The sequence below is a fragment of the Ranitomeya imitator genome, chromosome 1 (assembly GCF_032444005.1).
Source record: "Ranitomeya imitator isolate aRanImi1 chromosome 1, aRanImi1.pri, whole genome shotgun sequence".
Classification (NCBI taxonomy): domain Eukaryota; kingdom Metazoa; phylum Chordata; class Amphibia; order Anura; family Dendrobatidae; genus Ranitomeya; species Ranitomeya imitator.
The window spans coordinates 818411423-818432586 of NC_091282.1; the positions used below are offsets into that span (position 1 = coordinate 818411423).

General features: G+C 44.4%; 1 protein-coding gene across 1 annotated transcript in view; it reads right to left on the reverse strand.

Moving 5' to 3' along the window:
* Positions 1-21164, reverse strand: part of WDR18 (WD repeat domain 18) — a 93722-nt gene that overhangs the window by 31823 nt on the left and 40735 nt on the right. Inside the window, exon 6 of the mRNA XM_069740047.1 lies at positions 15358-15416. Coding sequence (XP_069596148.1) covers positions 15358-15416 — 59 coding nt within the window. The remainder of the gene's footprint in view (positions 1-15357; positions 15417-21164) is intronic.

A 21164-nucleotide genomic window follows, 5' to 3' on the forward strand; every position in this document is an offset into this window, starting at 1 on the left:
ACACATCCCGCAGCCGCCAAACTTTGATAAGTGACGCAGTTCTCTTATCAGAGTTTGTGCCTGCCTTTTTTTTTTTTACAGGTTTTTCTTCTCCTTTTAGCATTTTCTTTTCAGATAAGTTTGCACAAATCACTACCCCCCACACATACACATACAGTTATCAATAAAGTGCACCCAATCACCATATTCACACAAAAATGTCCCGCTCGTCCCAACAGCGCTATTCATTGGAGGAGGCATATGCTTTCCTTGCCTCCGACACTGATAGCGAGGGAGAGGATCCCACTTTTCTTCACTTTTCTGATTCTTCATCCTCTTCCTCCTCCTCTTCCTCCTCATCTTCCTCCTCGGGTCCTGCGGAACCACCACGCAGACGCCCCAGGACAGAAGATGAGGCAGCCCCCACCACTCCTGAACCAGCGCTCCCCACTGCGGAACCCATATGGACCTCGCCCCCCGAAAATTACGAGCCACTGATTCCTGATTTTGTGGCAGAATCAGGAATCAAGTTTGACACCACGGGCCTCACAGAAACAGACTTTTTCAAAGTCTTTTTCTCTGAGGATTTTATTAACCTCATGGTGGAGCAAACCAATTTGTATGCTCGTCAATTTTTGGAGCAAAACCCCGGTACATCATTTTCCAACTGGTCTCCTGTAGACGCAGTTGAAATGATGCAGTTTTGGGGCCTGGTCCTCCACATGGGGATCGTGAAGAAGCCAGAAATGCGGCAATATTGGAGTGTAGATGTTTTATATAACACTCCAGTATTCCGAATGGCCATGGTTCGGAGACGTTTTGAGGCCATCCATAAATTCCTGCATTATTCCGATAATGCACAGTGTCCCGCACGAGATGACCCCAACTTTGACCGTCTGTTCAAAGTTCGGCCGGTCATCGAACACTTCAACAAAAAGTTTTCTGAAGTGTACGTGCCCAAAAGGGACATCTGCGTGGATGAGTCCTTGGTCCATTTTAAGGGGCGGCTCGGATTCCGTCAATACCTGCCCAACAAAAGGGCCAGGTACGGAATCAAACTCTACAAGCTGTGTGAGAGTGCCTCAGGGTACATCCACAGGTTTAGAGTGTATGAAGGGAAGGACAGCAGGATTGAACCCCCTGAGTGTCCTCCTGTCCTGGGAGTGAGTGGGAAGATCGTGTGGGATTTGGTGCACCCACTGCTGGATAAAGGTTATCACCTCTATACTGATAACTTTTATACCAGCATCCCACTCTACAAATCCCTCTCTGCGCGAGGTACCGCAGCCTGCGGTACTGTGCGCAAAAATCAGAGAGGCCTCCCAAAGACGCTACTTCGGCAGATGCTCAGAAAAGGTGAGAGCAAGGCCCAATGTAGCGACCACCTGCTGGTGGTCAAGTACAAGGACAAGAGGGATGTCCTTCTCTTGACCACCATACATGGTGATGGCAGAGCCCTCAGCACTGTACGGGGTACCTCTACACAGGTCTGCAAACCGGACTGTGTACTGGGCTACAACAAAAGCATGGGGGGGGGGGTTGATCTCTCTGATCAACTCCTCCAACCATACAGTGCTTTGAGAAAGGCCAAGGTGTGGTACAAAAAGTTGGCCGTCCACATCGTACAAATGGCAATGCTCAACGCTTTCCTGTTGTTACGATGTGCACGCCACACCGATACGTCGTACCTTCAGTTCCAGGAGGTAGTGGTTAAGGCCCTGATATTTGGTACTCCGGAAGGAGAGGGCCCCAGTACTTCCGGAACTGACGGTGCTCGTATCGTACCAGGCCAGCATTTTCCGGGGGTGGTCCCGCCAACCGGCAGAAAAGGTAAGCCGCAAAAAAGGTGCCGAGTGTGTTACAAAAGGGGAATACGCAAGGACACCATTTATCAATGCGACACCTGCCCCGAAAAACCTGGCCTGTGTATGAAGGATTGCTTCAGATTGTACCACACCTCCATGCACTACTAATTTACTTTACAAGAAAGCGTACATTAGTTCCAAAAAGGGGGCACATCTAGATAAGTTCCTTGGGGGGGGTCTAGGTTCCAAAATGATGTCACTTGTGGTTTTTTTTTTTTACTGTTTAGGCACATCAGGGGCTCTGCAAACGGAACATGACGACCGCAGACAATTTCTGCATTCCAAAACGTCACAACTTCCCTTTCGAGCCCCAACGTGTGCCTAAACAGTTTTTTCCCACATATGGCGTACCAGCGTAATCAAGACAATTTGGACAACAACTTTTGATGTCCAATTTCTCCTGTTACCTTTGGGAAAATTAAAAATTGGGGACTAAAATACGTACGCTACTCACCTGGTAGCAGTGTTTTTTCAGGAGCCATGACAGCACAACGAGAGAGGGGATCCGCCCTTCAGGGACAGGAAACCTACAGACATAAAAGGGCGGTACCTCTCTCCCACGTCAGTTGGTTCCAGAGCATGAGAGGACCACCAAGGTTAATAACACAGATGCAGCATATAAACCAATACATTTTATTATGTAAGTGAACAAGCAATTATAAGGAAAACCGAAAGGGTATTGAATCATCCAGAAAATAGGGTAGGGAATCTAAGGGTGCTGTCATGGCTCCTGAAAAAACACTGCTACCAGGTGAGTAGCGTACGTATTTATTCAGTCGCCATGACAGCACAACGAGAGACTTTCAGAGAAAACAAGGAAGACTAGGGGGGGATAATAGCCTCCAGCACCCTTCTCCCAAACGTAAGGTCTGAGGAACTACCCAGATCTAATCTGTAGTGTCTAAGAAAGGTAGAAGGAGAAGACCATGTGGCCGCCTTACATATGTCTTCGATCGATACTTCTGACCTCTCCGCCCAGGAAGATGCTACAGCCCGCGTGGAGTGTGCCTTTATACCATCTGGAACTTCGTTGCCACCTGCTGTATAAGCGAGAGAGATTGCCTCCCTGATCCATCTAGCTAGAGAGTTTTTAGATACTCTAAGACCTTTCCTCACCCCTTGATAGGCTACAAACAGAGAGTTATCTTTTTTCCAGGCATCTGAAACTGTAATATATCTAAGGAGGCATCTTCTTACATCTAAGCAATGATATTTACGTTCTTTATCGTTAGCAGGGTTGGAGCAAAATGAGGGTAGGACTACCTCCTGTACTCTGTGGAATTTTGACGCAACTTTCGGAAGATAGAGGGGATCGGGTTTCAAGATTACTCTATCCTCCCTGAACTGTATGTATGGTGGATGTCTGGAAAGTGCCTGCAGATCACTAACCCTTCTAGCAGATGTGAGTGCAACCAAGAGGGCTGTTTTGATTGAAAGGATTTTTATAGGAATGGTATCGATAGGCTCGAATGGGGCTTGCGTTAGGGCTGAGAGAACCAGATTCAGATCCCATGGGACTAACCTTTGTTTGATGATTGGTCTGGACCTAGTGACTGCTTTGAAAAATCTGGATATCCAGTGATTACTGGCTAAGTTAAGATTGTATAATGCCCCCAGAGCTGACACTTGTACTCTGAGAGTACTTGTGGCCAAGCCCATCTCTAGTCCTTTCTGTAAAAATTCAAGAATCTGGATTATACATGGTTTCTGGTCAATTTGAGCCCCTGAACATGACAGAAATTTTCTCCACACTCTACATAGATGCTTGTTGTAGAGGGTTTCCTACTTTTAAGGAGTGTATTTACTAAATTCTGAGAGAATCCCTTCCCCCTCAGTAAAGACCTTTCAAGTTCCATGCCGCTAGGTGTAAGTTGGCTACTCGTGGATGGAGGATTGGGCCTTGGGAGAGTAGATCTGGCAGTTCTGGGAGAATCCATGGTTGGCAGACAGACATCTTCCTCAGCCAAGGAAACCATGGCCTCTTGGGCCAGAATGGGGCTATCAAGATTACCTGGGCCCTGTCCTCCCGAATCTTCCTCAGCACTAATGGTAGTAGGTTTAGAGGGGGAAAGGCATATGCGAGACTGAAGCGCCAAGATATTAGTAGAGCGTCCACCGCATATGGGTTGTCTTTTGGATTTAGGGAGCAGAACTGGTGCAATTTTTTGTTCCCCCTGCTGGCAAAAAGGTCTATCTCTGGACAACCCCATAACTGAATGATCTGCTTGAAGACAGCTGGATTTAGCGACCACTCTCCCTGTCTGAGTCTGTTGCGGCTTAAGTAGTCGGCTCTGGTATTGATACTTCCTCTTATATGAAGTGCCGTCAGAGAGAGAAGATGTTCTTCGGCCACCTGAAAAATATGATTTGCGACCTTCATCAATGAACTGGATCGTGTACCACCTTGACGATTAATGTAGGCCACAGTTACCCGATTGTCCGATAATAGTCTGACGTGTCGACCCTGTAGGGGTACAAGGAATTTATTTAAGGCATGTTTTACAGCCAACAGCTCTTTTAGATTGGAGGAGTCCTCTTCAGACTGAGGCCATAGCCCCTGAACCCAATCCTCCCCTAAGTGAGCCCCCCATCCCTTAGGGCTAGCATCCGTAGTCAGAACTCTAGAAACATGATTTATCCAAGGGACCCCCCTATGTAGATTTGAAGTGTGAGTCCACCAAACAAGTGAATGTGTAGTCTCCGCAGAAAGTGTAAATTTACTATCGAGGTGAGCCCCTAGACGACGGGAATTGTGTAAAACGTCCCATTGTAGTGTCCTTGTGTGGAACTGGGCCCAGAGGACCGCCGGGATGCAAGACGTAAGAGTGCCCAAGAGAGACATTGCACTTCTAACTGACACTAAGGGATTGCCAATCGCCCTGGTGACCAGCTGTTGAACCTTAGCTACCTTTGCGTCCGGCAGGCGACACTCCTGCCGACTAGAGTCTACAATAAATCCCAGAAACTCTTGTATTTTTAGGGGCTGAAGACGTGACTTTTTGAGATTGATTATCCAGCCCAAGTCGTTCAAAGCTCTCATCACTTTCTCTAGCTGGTCCTTGCAATGTGAATCTGAGTGACCTACAATTAGTAAATCATCTAGGTATGGGATTACTAATATGTCTTGTTCATGTAAGTGTGCCATAACCTCCACCATGATTTTAGTGAACACCCTGGGTGCAACTGCGACTCCGAAGGGAAGTGCCTGATATTGAAAATGTTCTATCGTGCCAGCTAGTGAAACCGCCACCCTAAGAAACTTTTGATGATCTACATGTATTGGAACATGGTAGTAGGCGTCTTTGAGATCTAAGACAACCATAAAACAATGGTTAAAGAGTAACTTTATTGCTGTTTTAACCGACTCCATCTTGAAGGAGGGAACCAACAAAAAATTGTTCAGGCCTTTCAAATTAATAATAGTGCGATATGAACCGTCAGGTTTTTTGATCAGGAATAGAGGGGAATAAAACCCCCTACCTTCCTCTCCCGTAGGGACTCTGACCAAAACTTTCTTTTGTTGAAGTTCCCGGACCTCAGACTCCAGCGCCAACTGCTCTGTAGAGGAGGAACGAACAGGTGTCAACATAAACTTGTCTCGAGGAATATGGTGGAAGTCAAACTTTAGGCCTTTTTCCACGATGCCTAGAATCCATGGGCTACTCGTGATCCGTACCCAGGCCGGGTAGTAGGCCGAAAGCCTACCCCCCACCTGGTCCGCCAGTCATTGCGGTTTCTTAAATTCTCGTGAAGGATTAAACATAAATCCTTTACCCCTTCTTCTGTTGCTGTCGTATCTGGTAGATTCCCTGTTAGAATCTCTATACGGCCTTCTACGGCTAGACCATCCTCTATTGTAGTCCCGTCTGTAAAAGGGTCTTCCTAGGAAAGGGAAGCGTTTTTTATTATCCCCTGCTTTTTCCAATAATTCATCTAGGACCGGTCCGAATAAGTGAGCTCCTTCACAGGGGATGCTACATAACTTTGTTCTGGCCTGTAAGTCCCCTGGCCAGCATTTTATCCATAGCGCTCTCCGGGCTGCGTTAGATAACGCTGAGGACCTGGCGGCCAACCTGACCGAGTCTGCTGATGCGTCCGAAAGGAAAGCTGCGGCATCCTGGATTATAGGCATAGAGGATAATATTTCAGTTCTGGGAACCTCATCCTTGAGCTGATCTTCGAGGTGTCCTAACCATACCATCAAGGACCGGGCTGTACAGGTGGCTGCTATAGCTGGTCTCAAGGACCCAGCCGAAGTCTCCCAAGCTCCTTTAAGAAAAGTATCAGCTTTCCTGTCTAATGGGTCCTTTAGGTTCCCCAAGTCGTCAAAGGGGAGAGATGTTTTTTTGCATGCTTTGGCGACTGCCGCATCCAGCTTCGGAACCTTATCCCATGAGGATGAAGCCTCCTCCTCAAAGGGATATCTTCTCTTAAATGCAGGCGGAAGTGACCCCTTTCTCTCGGGCTTCTTCCATTCTTTTGAAATTAGTGATTTTATCTTGTCCACCACTGGAAAGGCTCTACGGGACTTCCGCTCAATACCTTTGAACATTACATCCTGAATGGAGCATTCTGATTGGGCGTCCTCTATCCCCATTGTACTGTTAACTGCTTTAACAAGATGGTTAACCCTATCCAAGGACAAACAGGCCCGACTAGACTCCAGATCTTCAGAGGAGGAGGAAGACGGGAGGGACCCAGAGCTCAGCTCACCCGAGTCCGAATTTTCATCAGATAAAGGGGATGACCTTTCAACTTCCGTCACCCGAGACTTGGACTTTACAGAACTTCTCACTTTGTGCCTAACCATCTCTCTAATTGTGGAGGTCAGATCAGGAGCCTCTTCCTCCAGTAAACGTTGTATACATGTTTTGCATAATTTCCTTAAATGCCCGTCTGGAAGTGGCTCTGCACATTCAGCACACTGCCTATGTTTGGCCTTAGTTAAACTTTTCCTCCAATAAGGAGAGAGGGAAAATAAGGGGAACAAATAATCACTAAGTGAACTTTCACGAAGATCACTTACCCCGCCAGTAATGAGTGGTACCGTAGATGGGGGGTCCTTCGCAGCCGGCAATTCCTTACGGCTTGAGGACTTTGGTCTTAAAGTTTGAGCCTCCTTAGCTCCACCAGCGCGGCTACTGCCACTAGACCGACGCTGGGAGCTCCTCCGAGGCTTCTCTAACTGCTGAAGCTCCTGCTGCTGCTGCTGGCTGCTCTGTGTTCCTTCTGGCGACTCCAATACGGAATGGAACAGGAACACCAGCCACCATGTGTGCAGCGTTTAAAAAAGGTCCCCAGGGTACCGCCCCCGATGGGGGTTAGCAGGGAATCCAAGGTACCGCCTTAATCGATGAGGGACCGCCACCGCTCCGTGCTGCGCCGCCCCCGCCCGACAGAAAAAACCTCCGTCAGACCATCCCCGAAGCCCGGATTGCCCCCAGCTGGGCGCCGCCATTGGCCGGAAGAAACCAGCGCTACTGCGCATGCCCGGCCACGTCATTCGGCCGCGCCGCTCGCCGCGTCATCCGGACACGCCCCTTCCGGACGCGGCAGCGGCGCCAAGCAGACACGCGGACCGGGACGGCAGCAGACACCTCACCGGACCGACACCGACCCCCGCTAGGCACAGACGGACTCCAAGGACCCAGCAGCCGCACCAAGCGTAGACTCCCTCCTCCAGATCCTCCACAGGTACCCATTTACTGCGGACACCATAGAAGCCAGCCTATTTGTGTGAGGCTGCTTCCTCCTGCTACCACCTACACCAACAGTCCCCCTGCCGTGTGGTGCTTCCTGCCCCCTGATCAGGCCGAGGTAGGGGGCCTCCGCTACCAGTATCAGCCTGCCAGGGGTGGGGACGTGTCATACCTTCGACCTTCTTCACAGGCCTGTCTGAAGAGGTTCCGCTGTCAGGGACAGGAAACCAACTGACGTGGGAGAGAGGTACCGCCCTTTTATGTCTGTAGGTTTCCTGTCCCTGAAGGGCGGATCCCCTCTCTCATTGTGCTGTCATGGCGACTGAATAAATATCATTTTTGTGGGAAAAAAATAGGATTTTTTATTTTCACGCCTGGGCATTATAAACTTTAGTGAAGCACGTGGGGGTTCAAAATTCTCACCACACAACTAGATAAGTTCCTTAGGGGGTACAGTTTCCAAAATGGGGTCACTTGTGGGGGGTTTCTACTGTTTAGTCACATCAGGGGCTCTGCAAATGGAACATGATGCCAGCAGAACATTCCATCAAAGTCTGCATTCCAAAACGTCACTACTTCCCTTTCGAGCCCCAACGTGTGCCCAAACAGTAGTTCCTCCCCACATATGGGGTATCAGCGTACTCAGGACAAATTGGACAACAACTTTTGGGGTCCAATTTCTCCTGGTACCCTTGGGAAAATTAAAAATTGGGGACTAAAATATCATTTTTGTAGGAAAAAATAGGATTTTTTATTTTCACGCCTGGGCATTATAAACTTTCGTGAAGCACTTGGGGGATAAAAGTGCTCATGACACATCTAGATAAGTTCCTTAGGGGGTCTAGTTTCCAAAATGGGGTCATTTGTGGGGGGTTTCCACTGTTTAGGCACATCAGGGGGTCGCCAAACGCGACATGGCGTCCGATCTCAATTCCAGCCAAAGTTAGCTTGAAAAAGTCAAACGGCGCTCCTTTCCTTCTGAGCCCTGCCATGCGCCCAAACAGTGGTCCCCCCCACATATGGGGTATCAGCGTACTCAGGACAAATTGGACAACAACTTTTGGGGTCCAATTTCTCCTTTTACCCTTGAGAAAATAAAAAATTGGGGACTAAACGATCATGTTTGTGGAAAAAATAGGAATTTTTTTTTCACGCCCGGGCGTTATAAACTTTCGTGAAGCACTTGGGGGATAAAAGTGCTCATGACACATCTAGATAAGTTCCTTAGGGGGTCTAGTTTCCAAAATGGGGTCATTTGTGGGGGGTTTCCACTGTTTAGGCACATCAGGGGGTCGCCAAACGCGACATGGCGTCCGATCTCAATTCCAGCCAAATTTAGCTTGAAAAAGTCAAACGGCGCTCCTTTCCTTCTGAGCCCTGCCATGCGCCCAAAAAGTGGTTCCCCCTCACATGTGGGGTATCAGCGTACTCAGGATAAATTGGACAACAACTTTTGAGGTCCATTTTCTCTTTTTACCCTTGGGAAATTAAAAAGATTATTGCTGAAAGATCATTTTTGTGACTAAAAAGTAAAATGTAAATTTTTTCCTTCCATGTTGCTTCTGCTGCTGTGAATCACCTGAAGGGTTAATAAACTTCTTGAATGTGGTTTTGAGCACCTTGAGGGGTGCAGTTTTTAGAATGGTGTCGCTTTTGGGTATTTTCTGCCATATAGACCCTTCAAAATGACTTCAAATGTGAGGTGGTCCCTAAAAAAAAATGGTTTTGTAAATTTGGTTGTAAAAATGAGAAATTGCTGGTCAAATTTTAACCCTTATAACTTCCTTGAAAAAAAACGTTTGTTTCAAAAATTGTGCTGATGTAAAGTAGACATGTGGGAAATGTTATTTATTAACTATATTGTGTCACATAACTCTCTGGTTTAACAGAATAAAAATTCAAAGTTGGAAAATTGTGAAATTTTCAAAATTTTCGCCAAATTTCCGTTTTTTTCACAAATAAACGCAAGTTATATCGAAGAAATTTTAGCACTACCATGAAGTACAATATGTTACAAGAAAACAATCTCAGAATCGCTAAGATCCGTTGAAGCGTTTCGGAGTTATAACCTCATAAAGGGACAGTGGTCAGAATTGTAAAAATTGGCCTGGTCATTGACAAGCAAACCACCCTTGGGGGTAAAGGGGTTAACTGAAAACTGAAAATTAAGATTAAACAGCCACAAGATGGATTTCATCACCCAAGGTATCATTTTAAATCAGTACAACGGCCCAAAACTGACACTGTCTGTAGGTTACTGAGCACAATCCTGCTGACAGGTTCCCTTTAACCCCTTTACCCCCAAGAGAGGTTTGCACGTTAATGACCAGGCCAATTTTTACAATTCTGACCACTGTCCCTTTATGAGATTATAACTCTGGAACGCTTCAACGTATCTTGGAGATTCTGACACGGTTTTCTCGTGATATATTGTACTTCATGATAGTGTTAAAATTTCTTCAATATAACTTGCGCTTATTTGTGAAAAAAGAAGGAAATTTGGTGGAAATTTTGAAAATTTTGCAATTTTCCAACTTTGAATTTTTATGCCCCTAAATCACAGAGATATGTCATGTAAAATACTTAATAAGTAACATTTCCCACATGTCTACTTTACATCAGCACAATTTTGGAACCAAAATTTTTTTTTGTTAGGGAGTTATAAGGGTTAAAAGTTGACCAGCAATTTCTCATTTTTACAACACCATTTTTTTTTAAGGGACCACATCACATTTGAAGTCATTTTGAGGGGTCTATATGATAGAAAATAACCAAGTGTGACACCATTCTAAAAACTGCACCCCTCAAGGTGCTCAAAACCACATTCAAGAAGTTTATTAAGTTTATTATTCAGGTGCTTCACAGGAATTTTTGGAATGTTTAAAAAAAAAAAATAACATTTAACTTTTTTTCACAAAAAATTTACTTCAGCTCCAATTTGTTTTATTTTCCCAAGGGTAAGAGAAGAAACTGGACCCCAAAAGTTGTACAATTTGTCCTGAGTATGCAGATACCCCACATGTGGGGGTTAACCACTGTTTGGGCGCACGGCACAGCTCGGAAGGGAAGGAGCGCAGTTTGACTTTTCAATGCAAAATTGACTGGAATTGAGATGGGACGCCATGTTGTGTCTGGAGAGCCCCTGATGTGCCTAAACATTGAAACCCCCCACAAGTGACACCATTTTGGAAAGTAGACCCCCTAAGGAACATATCTAGATGTGTGGTGAGCACTTTAACCCACCAAGTGCTTCACAGAAGTTTATAATGCAGAGCCGTAAAAATAAAAAATCATATTTTTTCACAAATATGATCTTTTCGCCCCCAATTTTTTATTTTCCCAAGGGTAAGAGAAGAAATTGGACCCCAAAAGTTGTTGTGCCATTTGTTCTGAGTACGCTGATACCCCACATGTGGGGGTAAACCACTGTTTGGGCGCATGGCAGAGCTCGGAAGGGAAGGAGCGCTGTTTGACTTTTCAATGCAAAATTGACTAGAATGGAGATGGGACACCATGTCCCATTTTGAGAGCCCCTGATGGGCCTAAACATTGAAACCCCCCACAAGTGACACCATTTTGGAAAGTAGAGCCCCTAAGGAACTTATGTAGCTGTGTTTTGACAGCTTTGAACCCCCAAGTAAAAATAAAAAAATAAAAAAAATTCCCCAAAATTATTTTTTAGCCCCCAGTTTTGTATTTTCCCAAGGGTAAAAGGAGAAATTCGACCCCAAAAGTTGTTATCCAATTTGTCCTGAGTACGTCAATACCCAATATGTGGGGGGAACCACCGTTTGTGCGCATGGCAGAGCTCGGAAGGGAAGGAGCGCCATTTGGAATGCAGACTTAGATGGATTGGTCTGCAGGCGTCACAATGCATTTGCAGAGCCCCTGATGCAACTAAACAGTAGAAACCCCCCACAAGTGACAACATTTTGGAAACGAGACCCCCTAAGGAACTTATCTAGATGTGTTTTGACAGCTTTGAACCCCCAAGTGTTTCACTACAGTTTATAACGCAGAGTCGTGAAAATAAAAATTAATTTTTTTTAGCCCCCAAAATTTTTATTTTCCCAAGGGTAACAAGAGAAATTGGACCCCAATAGTTGTTGTCCAATTTGTCCTGAGTATGCTGATACCCCATATGTTGGGGTAAACCCCTGTTTGGGCGCACGGGAGAGCTCGGAAGGAAAGGACCACTGTTTTACTTTTTCAACGCAGAATTGGCTGGAATTGAGATCGGACGCCATGTCGAATTTGGAGAGCCCTGATGTGCCTAAACAGTGGAAACCCCCAATTCTAACTGAAACCCTATCCCAAACACACCCCTAACCCTAATCCCAACCATAGCCCTAACCACACCCCTAACCCTAATCCCAACCGTAAATGTAATCGAAACCCTTTTCGAAATCGAAACTTTAGCCCCAACCCTAACTGTAGCCCTAACCCCAACCCTATCCCTAATAGGAAAATGGAAATAAATACTTTTTTTAAAAAATTTTTATGTTTCCCTAACTAAGGGAGTGATGAAGGGGTGTTTGATTTACTTTTATAGCGGGTTTTCTAGCGGATTTTTATGATTGGAAGCGGTCACTAAAAGACGCTTTTTATTGCAAAAAATATTTTTTGCGTTACCACATTTTGAGAGCTATAATTTTTCCACATTTTGGTCCACAGAGTCATGTGAGGTCTTGTTTTTTTGCGGGACGAGTTGACGTTTTTATTGGTAACATTTTCGGGCACGTGACATTTTTTGATCGCTTTTTATTCCAATTTTTGTGAGGCAGAATGACCAAAAACTTTTTCTTCCAAATTTTCCAATTTTTGTGAGGCAGAATGACCAAAAACCAGCTATTCATGAATTTCTTTGGGGGGGGTGGGGAGGTTTATACTGTTCCGCGTTTGGTAAAATGGATAAAGCAGTTATATTCTTCGGGTCAGTACGATTACAGCAATACCTCATTTATATCTTTTTTTATGCTTTGGTACTTTTTATACGATAAAAACTATTTTATAGAAAAAATTATTTTTGCATCGCTTTATTCTGAGGACTAACTATTTTTTCGCTGATGATGCTGTATGGCGGCTCGTTTTTTGCGGAAGAAGATGACGTTTTCAGCGGTACCATGGTTATTTATATCCGTCTTTTTGATCGCGTGTTATTCCACTTTTTGTTCAGCGGTATGATAAAGTGTTGTTTTTAGCCTGTTTTTTTTTTTACGGTGTTCAGTGAAGGGGTTAACTAGTGGGACAGTTTTATAGGTCGGGTCGTTACGGACGCGGCGATACTAAATGTGTGCACTTTTATTGTTTTGTTTTTTTATTTAGATGAAGAAATGTATTTATGGGAACAATATATATATATATATATATATATTTATTTATTTTAATTTTTTTTCCCTTCTTTATTTAGGAATTTTTTTTATTTTATTTTTTTTACACATCTAAAAAAATTTTTTTTTTTACTTTGTCCCAGGGGGGACATCACTGTATAGTGACAGATCGCTGATCTGACACTTTGCAGAGCACTGTGTCAGATCAGCGATCTGGCGTGCCCTGCTGCAGGCTTACAGGAGCCTGCTCTGGACCCGGAAGTACTCCCTGCAGGACCCGGAAGTAGCCCCGCAGCCATTTTGGATCCGAGGCCTACAGGGAGGAGACGCTCGGTACAAGGTGAGCACATCGCCTTGTACCGATCGTCTCAGGGAAGCCCGCAGGGAGCCCTCTCTCTGCGCGATGCTTCCCTAAACCGTCGGCACACTGCGATCATGTTTGATCGCGGAGTGCCGGGGGTTAATGTGCCGGGAGCGGTCCGTGACCACTCCTGGCACATAGTGCCGGATGTCAGCTGCGGTAGTCAGCTGACACCCGGCCGCGATCAGCCGCCCTCCCCCCGTGAGGGCGGCCGATCGCTCTGGACGTACTATTCCATTCTTGGGAAGTAAGGCCCACCCCACATGGACAATCGTACGTCCAATGGCATAAAGGGGTTAAAGACATAAGAATTAAAAGTTTGAAAAAGGTTTTCCAATTTTTCAACAAATTTCCGTTTTTTTCCCCCACAAATAAACGCAAGTCATATCAAAGAAGATTTACTACTACCATGAAGTACAATATGTCACGAAAAAAAAAAAAATCTCAATCACCGGGATCCATTAAAGCGTTCCAGAGTTCTTACCGTACCTTAAAGTGACATTGATCAGAATTGTAAAAATTGGCCCCTGTCAGACCTCCTTGGAGAATAAAGGGGTTTAGAAAAAATTAAAAAAAATTGTATTGCCATATTTTAAGAGTTATGCATTTTTTTTAATCTACAGGGGTGTGTATGAGGGCTTGTAACTTGCAGGCTGAGATTTAGGAGGGAAAATGATTTTTTGTTTTAATAAAAGGACTTTAAATAGGAAAGGGAAGTTTACAATTTTGCACATTTGTTTTCACTTTATTTCACAGTGCACTGTTCACGTGGGACTTGAGCATTTAAGTTTCTTATTGCTGGAATATTACCATACTTAGGTATCACATTGTATTAATTATATATGTCAGTTTTCCTCTGACAAAGCACAACTGACTTGCGTATCTGGTAGGTAGTGAAAACATTTTGCCATGTAGCTGTATTAACCATCTACAGGTAGCGACTGAATCCCATGGAGTGAAGGAGCTTGTGATGGGGTACAAAAGGAAGCCTCTTCCCTGTCAACCCACTAGATGGCATAGAATTTGTGGAAGCACAGAGTCCAGCAATTGAGGAAGGGTGATATCTCTATGAAACATGGTGCAGTTAGGTCCAACTGTGGCATAATAGCAGATCATGAACTGTAAAAATGTTAATATAAGCAGAGATTAAATTACAAACAAGAAGGAAGGTTAGCAGCAAATTACCGTATATACTCGTGCATAAGCTGAGTTTTTAAGCACTTTTGTGCTGAAAATGCCCCCTCGGCTTATACACGAGTCATTGTCCCAGTTTATGGCGGGGGAGAGGGAGCAGTGGGTCACAGGAGGAAGGAGTAGGCGGCTGCAGCCTGTTCCCGGTGCTAAAGAGAAATGAATATTCACTGCACTGGTAATGAATATTCATTTCTCTTATAGCACGCACAGTTACAGCCACCGGCTTCCAGCAGCTGCCGGTCTCACGGGTGCCCGCTCATTGAGGTAATGAATATTCACCTCTCTACACACCCATAGGCGTGGAGAGAGGTGAATATTCATTACCATATTGAGCTGGGACACGTGATCTCCCGGCCGCAGGAGCTGCTGGAAGCCAGAAAGAGATGCTGCGAGGGCGCCCAGAATGTAAGTAGGATGTTTTTCTTATTTATGCTTTTCTCATGATGGCCCTGCAGACAAGGATGGGAATAAGGAGCCCATGCACACAATGATGGGAATAAGGAGCCCATGCAGACAAGGATGGGAATAAGGAGCCCATGCACACAAAGATGGGGATAAGGAGCCCATGCACACAAGGATGGGAATAAGGAGCCCATGCACACAAGGATGGGAATAAGGGGCCCATGCACACAAGGATGGGAATAAGGAGCCCATGCACACAAGGATGGGGATAAGGAGCCCATGCACACAAGGATGGGAATAGGGAGCCCATGCGCACAAGAATGGGGATAAGGAGCACATGCATACCAGAATAGGGATTAGGGGACAATGCGTACCAGACATACTCAAGTCATCAAGTTTTCCCAGTTTTTCAAGGCAAAATTAGGTGCCTCGTCTTATACTGAGGTCGACTTATACACGGTATGTCAAATAGTCAGTTACAAGGAAGAGCAAGACATTAAATCAGAATACCCTAAAGTAATTTTTACCTGTGCCCTTTAAACACCTTCTCATGTTCGGTATTAAAAGTCCTATCTCGCTGCACAGGCTAAAAAGATAAGAGAAAATGGTGTTTAGGAAATCTTAAATGTAATTTGTAATTTTAATTATAATTTTCTCAATATTTTTCTAAATTTGCAATGTTACAATTTTTACATTTGACATAATTAGACTCATTTCCTGTTCTGTACAGAACATTAATCTCTATAGGTCATGTTACACCTCCCCTTTCACCTCCTTTTACAATCACCTTTGTCCATAACAGAATGGGACACCAGACCCAACAATGCAGACCTCAGCAGTGTAACAGGCTGATTGCCTCTATGCCACACCACATTGATGCAGTAATTGATGCAAGAGGAGCCTTGACCAAGTATTGTGTGCATTTACTGAACATACATTTCAGTAGGCCAACATTTTGGATTTTAAAATTATTTTTTAAGCTGGTGTTATAAAGTATTCTAATTTCCTGAGATAATGACTTTTGGGTTTTCATTGGCTGTAAGCCATAATCATCAACATTAACAGAAATAAACACTTGAAATAGATCACTCCGTTTGTAATTACTCTATATAATATACGAGTTTCACTTTTTGTATTGAAGAACTGAAATATATTAACTTTTTGAGGATATTCTAATTTTGTGAGAAGAAGCTGTACATACACTGTCATGGTCAAAAATGTTGGCACCCTTGAAATTGTTCCAGAAAATTAAATAGATCATCCAGAAAATTTTTGCTATTATACAAGTTTTTTTATATACCGCATTTTTCAGACTATAAGACACACTTTTCCCAAAAAATATTGGGAAAAATGGGGGTGCGTCTTATAGTCGGACCATACTCGCAAGTAGTGTGGTAGCAGCAGGAGTCAGGCAATTCTGCGGCGGTCCGACGCTGCAGGGCGATCACACTCTCTTCCCAGGCTGGTGTGGCAGATTTGACGGTGCTCTGCGGTGCGGAGGGCTCCGCCGGTATTTTGTGAAAGCCCGGAGCCCTCCTCACATCCATTACTGCGATGCGGTGGCCTCCGGGAAAATGGCCGCCGGGGGAAGCTCATGCTCAGATTAAGACCTAGACCCGTTGAAGCCTTCAGTTGCGAAACGGCCGTTGTCCACTTTTCCTCCCCCTGCATGCCTCTTTGAACCTGCACGTCCACATGTCGCTTGAACACACCGTGAAGGGTGTAATAAAGGACTGAATATTTGCTTTCAAACTGGTGAGTGCCGCTGTTTTTCTTCGATATGGAAACAAAGCACTGGAGAGTTCTGAAGTGGCCAGCAAGGAGTCTGGATCTAAAAAATTCAATTGAACATCTATGGAGAGATCTTAAAATTCTGTTGGGAGAAGGCGCCCTTCAAATATGAGAGACCTGGAGCAGTTTGCAAAAGAAGAGTGGTCTAAGATTCCAGATAAGATGCAAGAAGCTTGTTGATGGTTATAGGAACCGATTGATTGCAGTTATTTATTTCAAAGGGTGTGCAACCAAATATAAAGTTGTGTGTGTAAATTATGTCCAATTTGCCTTTTACTCTTTTGTGTTGCTTCAATACACAAAAAAGGAAATATGTGTAATTGCAATAAATTTCTGGGAAAAATACTTAATTTTCTGAAACAACGTCAAGGGTGCCAACACTTTCGGCCATGACCTACATCAGGGTTGTGGAGTCGGTAAGCCAAACCTCCGACTCCCTCATACATGGCTCATGTTTAAGTGATACATTTACTTTAGTAAAAGGGTAACATCAGGATTTTAAATCACCATTATGATACAATATATTTATGGGAATACAACTTTAGAACACAAAACGTTAATAAATTGTAAATATTAAATACACTATGCAGAAAGTGGGAAAAAACAGTTTAACAAAAACTTACAGAATAACATTTGTGCAGTCTATGAACTTGTTCTGAGAAATAGTACCGCCTCCATCAGCTCCTCCTTTATAAATGACCTCATATCTAACCTAATTATTTTAAGGCTAGAGAACAACCTTTGCTACACTAACTTGGGTTGGTGGCAAAGCGATAACCACATGGGAACATCTTGGAATTGCCTCATGCACAGTCAGTTTTGATGAACGGTTGAACTCTTCTACTTCTTTGAGCGGAAGTGAAATTTTGCTGAAATATGGTCACCATTTGCTATGGTAGTGGAATCTTGTTCCCTGCGGCAACGCTTTGCCTGCTCCATGTCATCCAAATACTTTTCAAAATTAAATTCATCTGATGAGGCTTAATACATGGTAGCAGTAGCACTGGCAAGACCTAAGCCCTATTGCTCTTGGCTGTCCTGTACCCTACTTATCTTCATCCACTTTCGTGGATCTTCATCCAGCATAGTTTCAGCCCTGCACTTCAAGATGCTGGATAAGATAAGGTATTTTAAATAGAGAAGCCACAACAGAAGTGACATTTCCTATCCGGATGTGCACTAAACGATATGACACACCGGAAATCATGGGGGAAGCAATGTGACAGACATCGGACGAAGGGAAGGTACTTCCTGCATGTGCGCTTCACCGGTGGAACGCACACATACCGGAAGTGACGAATGTGTGTCGACTGTGCGCTCCACTGCTGGCGCGCACCGGAAGTGACAACCTGACTATGAAAATGGTGGTCTATTTATCAATTTATCATGCTTTAGTGTCAATGGCCACTCTAAGCTGGATGTGCTTGCCCTCGTCAGTTCGCAAATGCTAAGCAGCTTGAGGCTGGGCAAGTACCAGCGTGGGACACTGGCTAGGAATCCCTGGTGGCATTTGGAACATGGCCTGGTCCTACCCATGAATGCGACCGGGTGAGATAGTGCCTTTATTATCCTTGTAAATCAAGATACAGGTGTACTTCTTGAGATTAAGCATATTGTGCAAAGACTATTCATCTACTTATGGTATACCACATTATGGTTTCTACTACACAGCTACATTTCTTGTGATAAGGCATACTGTCAAAAGAATATTACTTGATCTATGGTATACCACGCTGTGGTCTCCATTACACTGGATCATAAGATGATATAAACATGCACTTTTAAGGGGATTCTTTACTAAATGGTCATAAGATTTCCTCTTTGTGTGCAGGAGGACTTCTTCCTCCTAGACATACTTTATACTCCTGTGATAAACTATAGGTAATTATACGCCTGTCTCGTATTGTCATTTATCTCGTTAGACAGAGGATATTTTATTTTAAAAAAAATATTAAATGTTAATTTTTAATGTTTTTATACTTCTACCTGTGATAAGCTTTAGTATCTTTTACTGCCAGGGTATTGGTAACAATTTTCTTGCTGTCACAAACAAATCGAACATTGATAGAAAATAGAATTATTCTTACCGTTAATTCGGTTTCTAGTAACCCACCACGACAGCACACCTGGAGGATGTTACCCCTTTCCTAATAGGGACAGGAAATTGACAAGAGGTTAAATAACCCCTCCCTCATCCTCCCCTCAGTGTTATTATAAAGGACCACAGGAGAATGAATGCTTCAAATTATATTTATTCTTTTCAGAACGTATATTAAGCAAAGGGAGGGATTACTCCTGCTGTCGTGGTGGGTTACTAGAAACCGAATTAACGGTAAGAATAATTCTATTTTCTCTAGTAACCCCCCACGACAGCACACCTGGAGCAGTACCCAAGAGTAATTTTTAGGGAGGGACTACAGCACTAAGGACTTTTTCTCCGAAGGCTAAGTCTTCTTTTGACATCAGGTCAAGCCTGTAATGTTTGGAGAACGTATGGACCGAGGACCACGTAGCCGCTCTGCATATTTGCTCGATGGAAGCACTGGCTTTCTCGGCCCAGGAGACAGCTGTTGCTCTAGTAGAATGGGCTGTGAGCTTTTCTGGTGGTGGAAGGCCTTGAATTTGATAAGCCTCCAGGATTGCTCTTTTGATCCAATTTGCAATTGTGGATCTGGAAGTCTTCTTCCCTTTATTCTGGCCGAGAAGATGAATAAACAGATTTTGATCCTTTCTAATCTTCTCTGATGCATGAAGATAATAGAGTACCATTCTTCGAACATCCAAAGTATGGAAATGTTCCTCTTCCTCATTCTTTGGTTCTTGATAGAATGATGGAAGAATTATCTCCTGCGATTTGTGGAAATCAGAGACGACCTTTGGGAGAAAGGATGGGTCTAATCGTAGAATAAGCCTGTCCTGAAGAATCTTCATGTAGGGCTCATTGATTGACAGGGCTTGTAGTTCACCCACTCTTCTGGCTGTTGTTATAGCTACCAGGAAGGTGGTCTTCCAAGCGAGTTTATCCATGGTTATGGAAGATAAGGGTTCAAATGGTGGCAGTGTAAGTCCTTTCAGGACTATATTCAGGTCCCAGGATGGAACTATATTTATGGGTCTTGGAGATATGCGGGATGCCGCCGTCATGAATCTTCTTACCCATCTATGGTTGGCTAGAGACTGGTCAAAATAAGAGCTCAAGGCTGCCACTTGTACCTTGAGGGTGCTGGGTCTGAGACCCTTCTCCAGCCCATCTTGTAGAAAATCCAGGATCTTGGCTAGGTTTGGTTTATCTGGGTTAGGTTGCTCAGGAGCACACCACGTGATGAACGTCTTCCAGATCTTTTGGTAAATAGAATTAGTTACCGTTTTGCGACTTTTTTGTAATGTTTCAATTACTCTCTTTGATAGTCCTCTAGTTCTCAGAATTGAGAATTCAGAAGCCAGGCATTTAGGTGTAGCCTCTCGGGATCTGGATGCAGTATTGGCCCCTGGTAGAGAAGGTCTTTGACCGGTGGAAGTGCTATTGGCCCATCTATCTTTAGACTGATGAGGGCCCCAAACCAACCTCTTTTGGGCCAAAGTGGAGCCACTAGGATCACCTTGAGTTTTTCTGCCCTTATTTTCTGCAGGACTTTTGGTAGGATCGGCAATGGCGGGAACGCGTATGCTAGCGAGAATGTCCATGGCTGGACCAATGCGTCCACAGCTAACCCCGGATTCATCGGATCTAGCGAGAAGAACTGGTCTACCTTTGTGTTCTGACTGTTCGCGAACAAGTCCACTTCTGGCTGTCCCCATCTTTTGACTAGTATCTGAAAGACTTCTGGGTTTAGGCTCCATTCTCCTGGATGGACCTCTGTTCTGCTCAGGAAGTCGGCTTGTACGTTTATCTCCCCTTTTATGTGTAGGGCGGATATGGAGAGAACATGTTCTTCGGCCCACGAAAATATTCTTGCTGATATTCTTTTTAGATCTTCGTGTCTTGTACTTCCCTGGTGGCGAAGGTGGGCAACTGTTGTCATGTTGTCTGAGTATATTTTTAAGTGGGAATTTTGTACAAGAGTTACCGCCGCTTTGAGAACTTCTTCTACTGCTTTTAGTTCCTTGAAATTCGAGGATTGTTGTGCTATTTCGGCTGACCAGAATCCCTGGAATATGTGCTGGTCTACCGTAGCTCCCCAACCTTTTCCACTGGCATCTACTGTTATGGTCACTGCTGGGACCTGCAACCAGGGAACTCCTTTCATTAAGTTCTCTTTTTGTAGCCACCATGTTAATGAGGACTTTACATGCGGTGGTATCCGGATCTTTTTGTCTAGAGAACCTGGGGATCCGTCCCAGCTTGACAGAATATGAGTCTGAAGTATCCTGGTGTGGGCTTGAGCCCATGCCACCATCTGGATGCAAGATGTCATGGTACCTAGAACCGACATGGCCCATCTTAGAGATACTCTCTTCTTGTCCCGCAATGTTCTTATCCTTGATGTAAGCAGGGACCGTTTTTGTTCGGGCAAGAAAGATGTTTGTCTGTGGGAGTCTAATA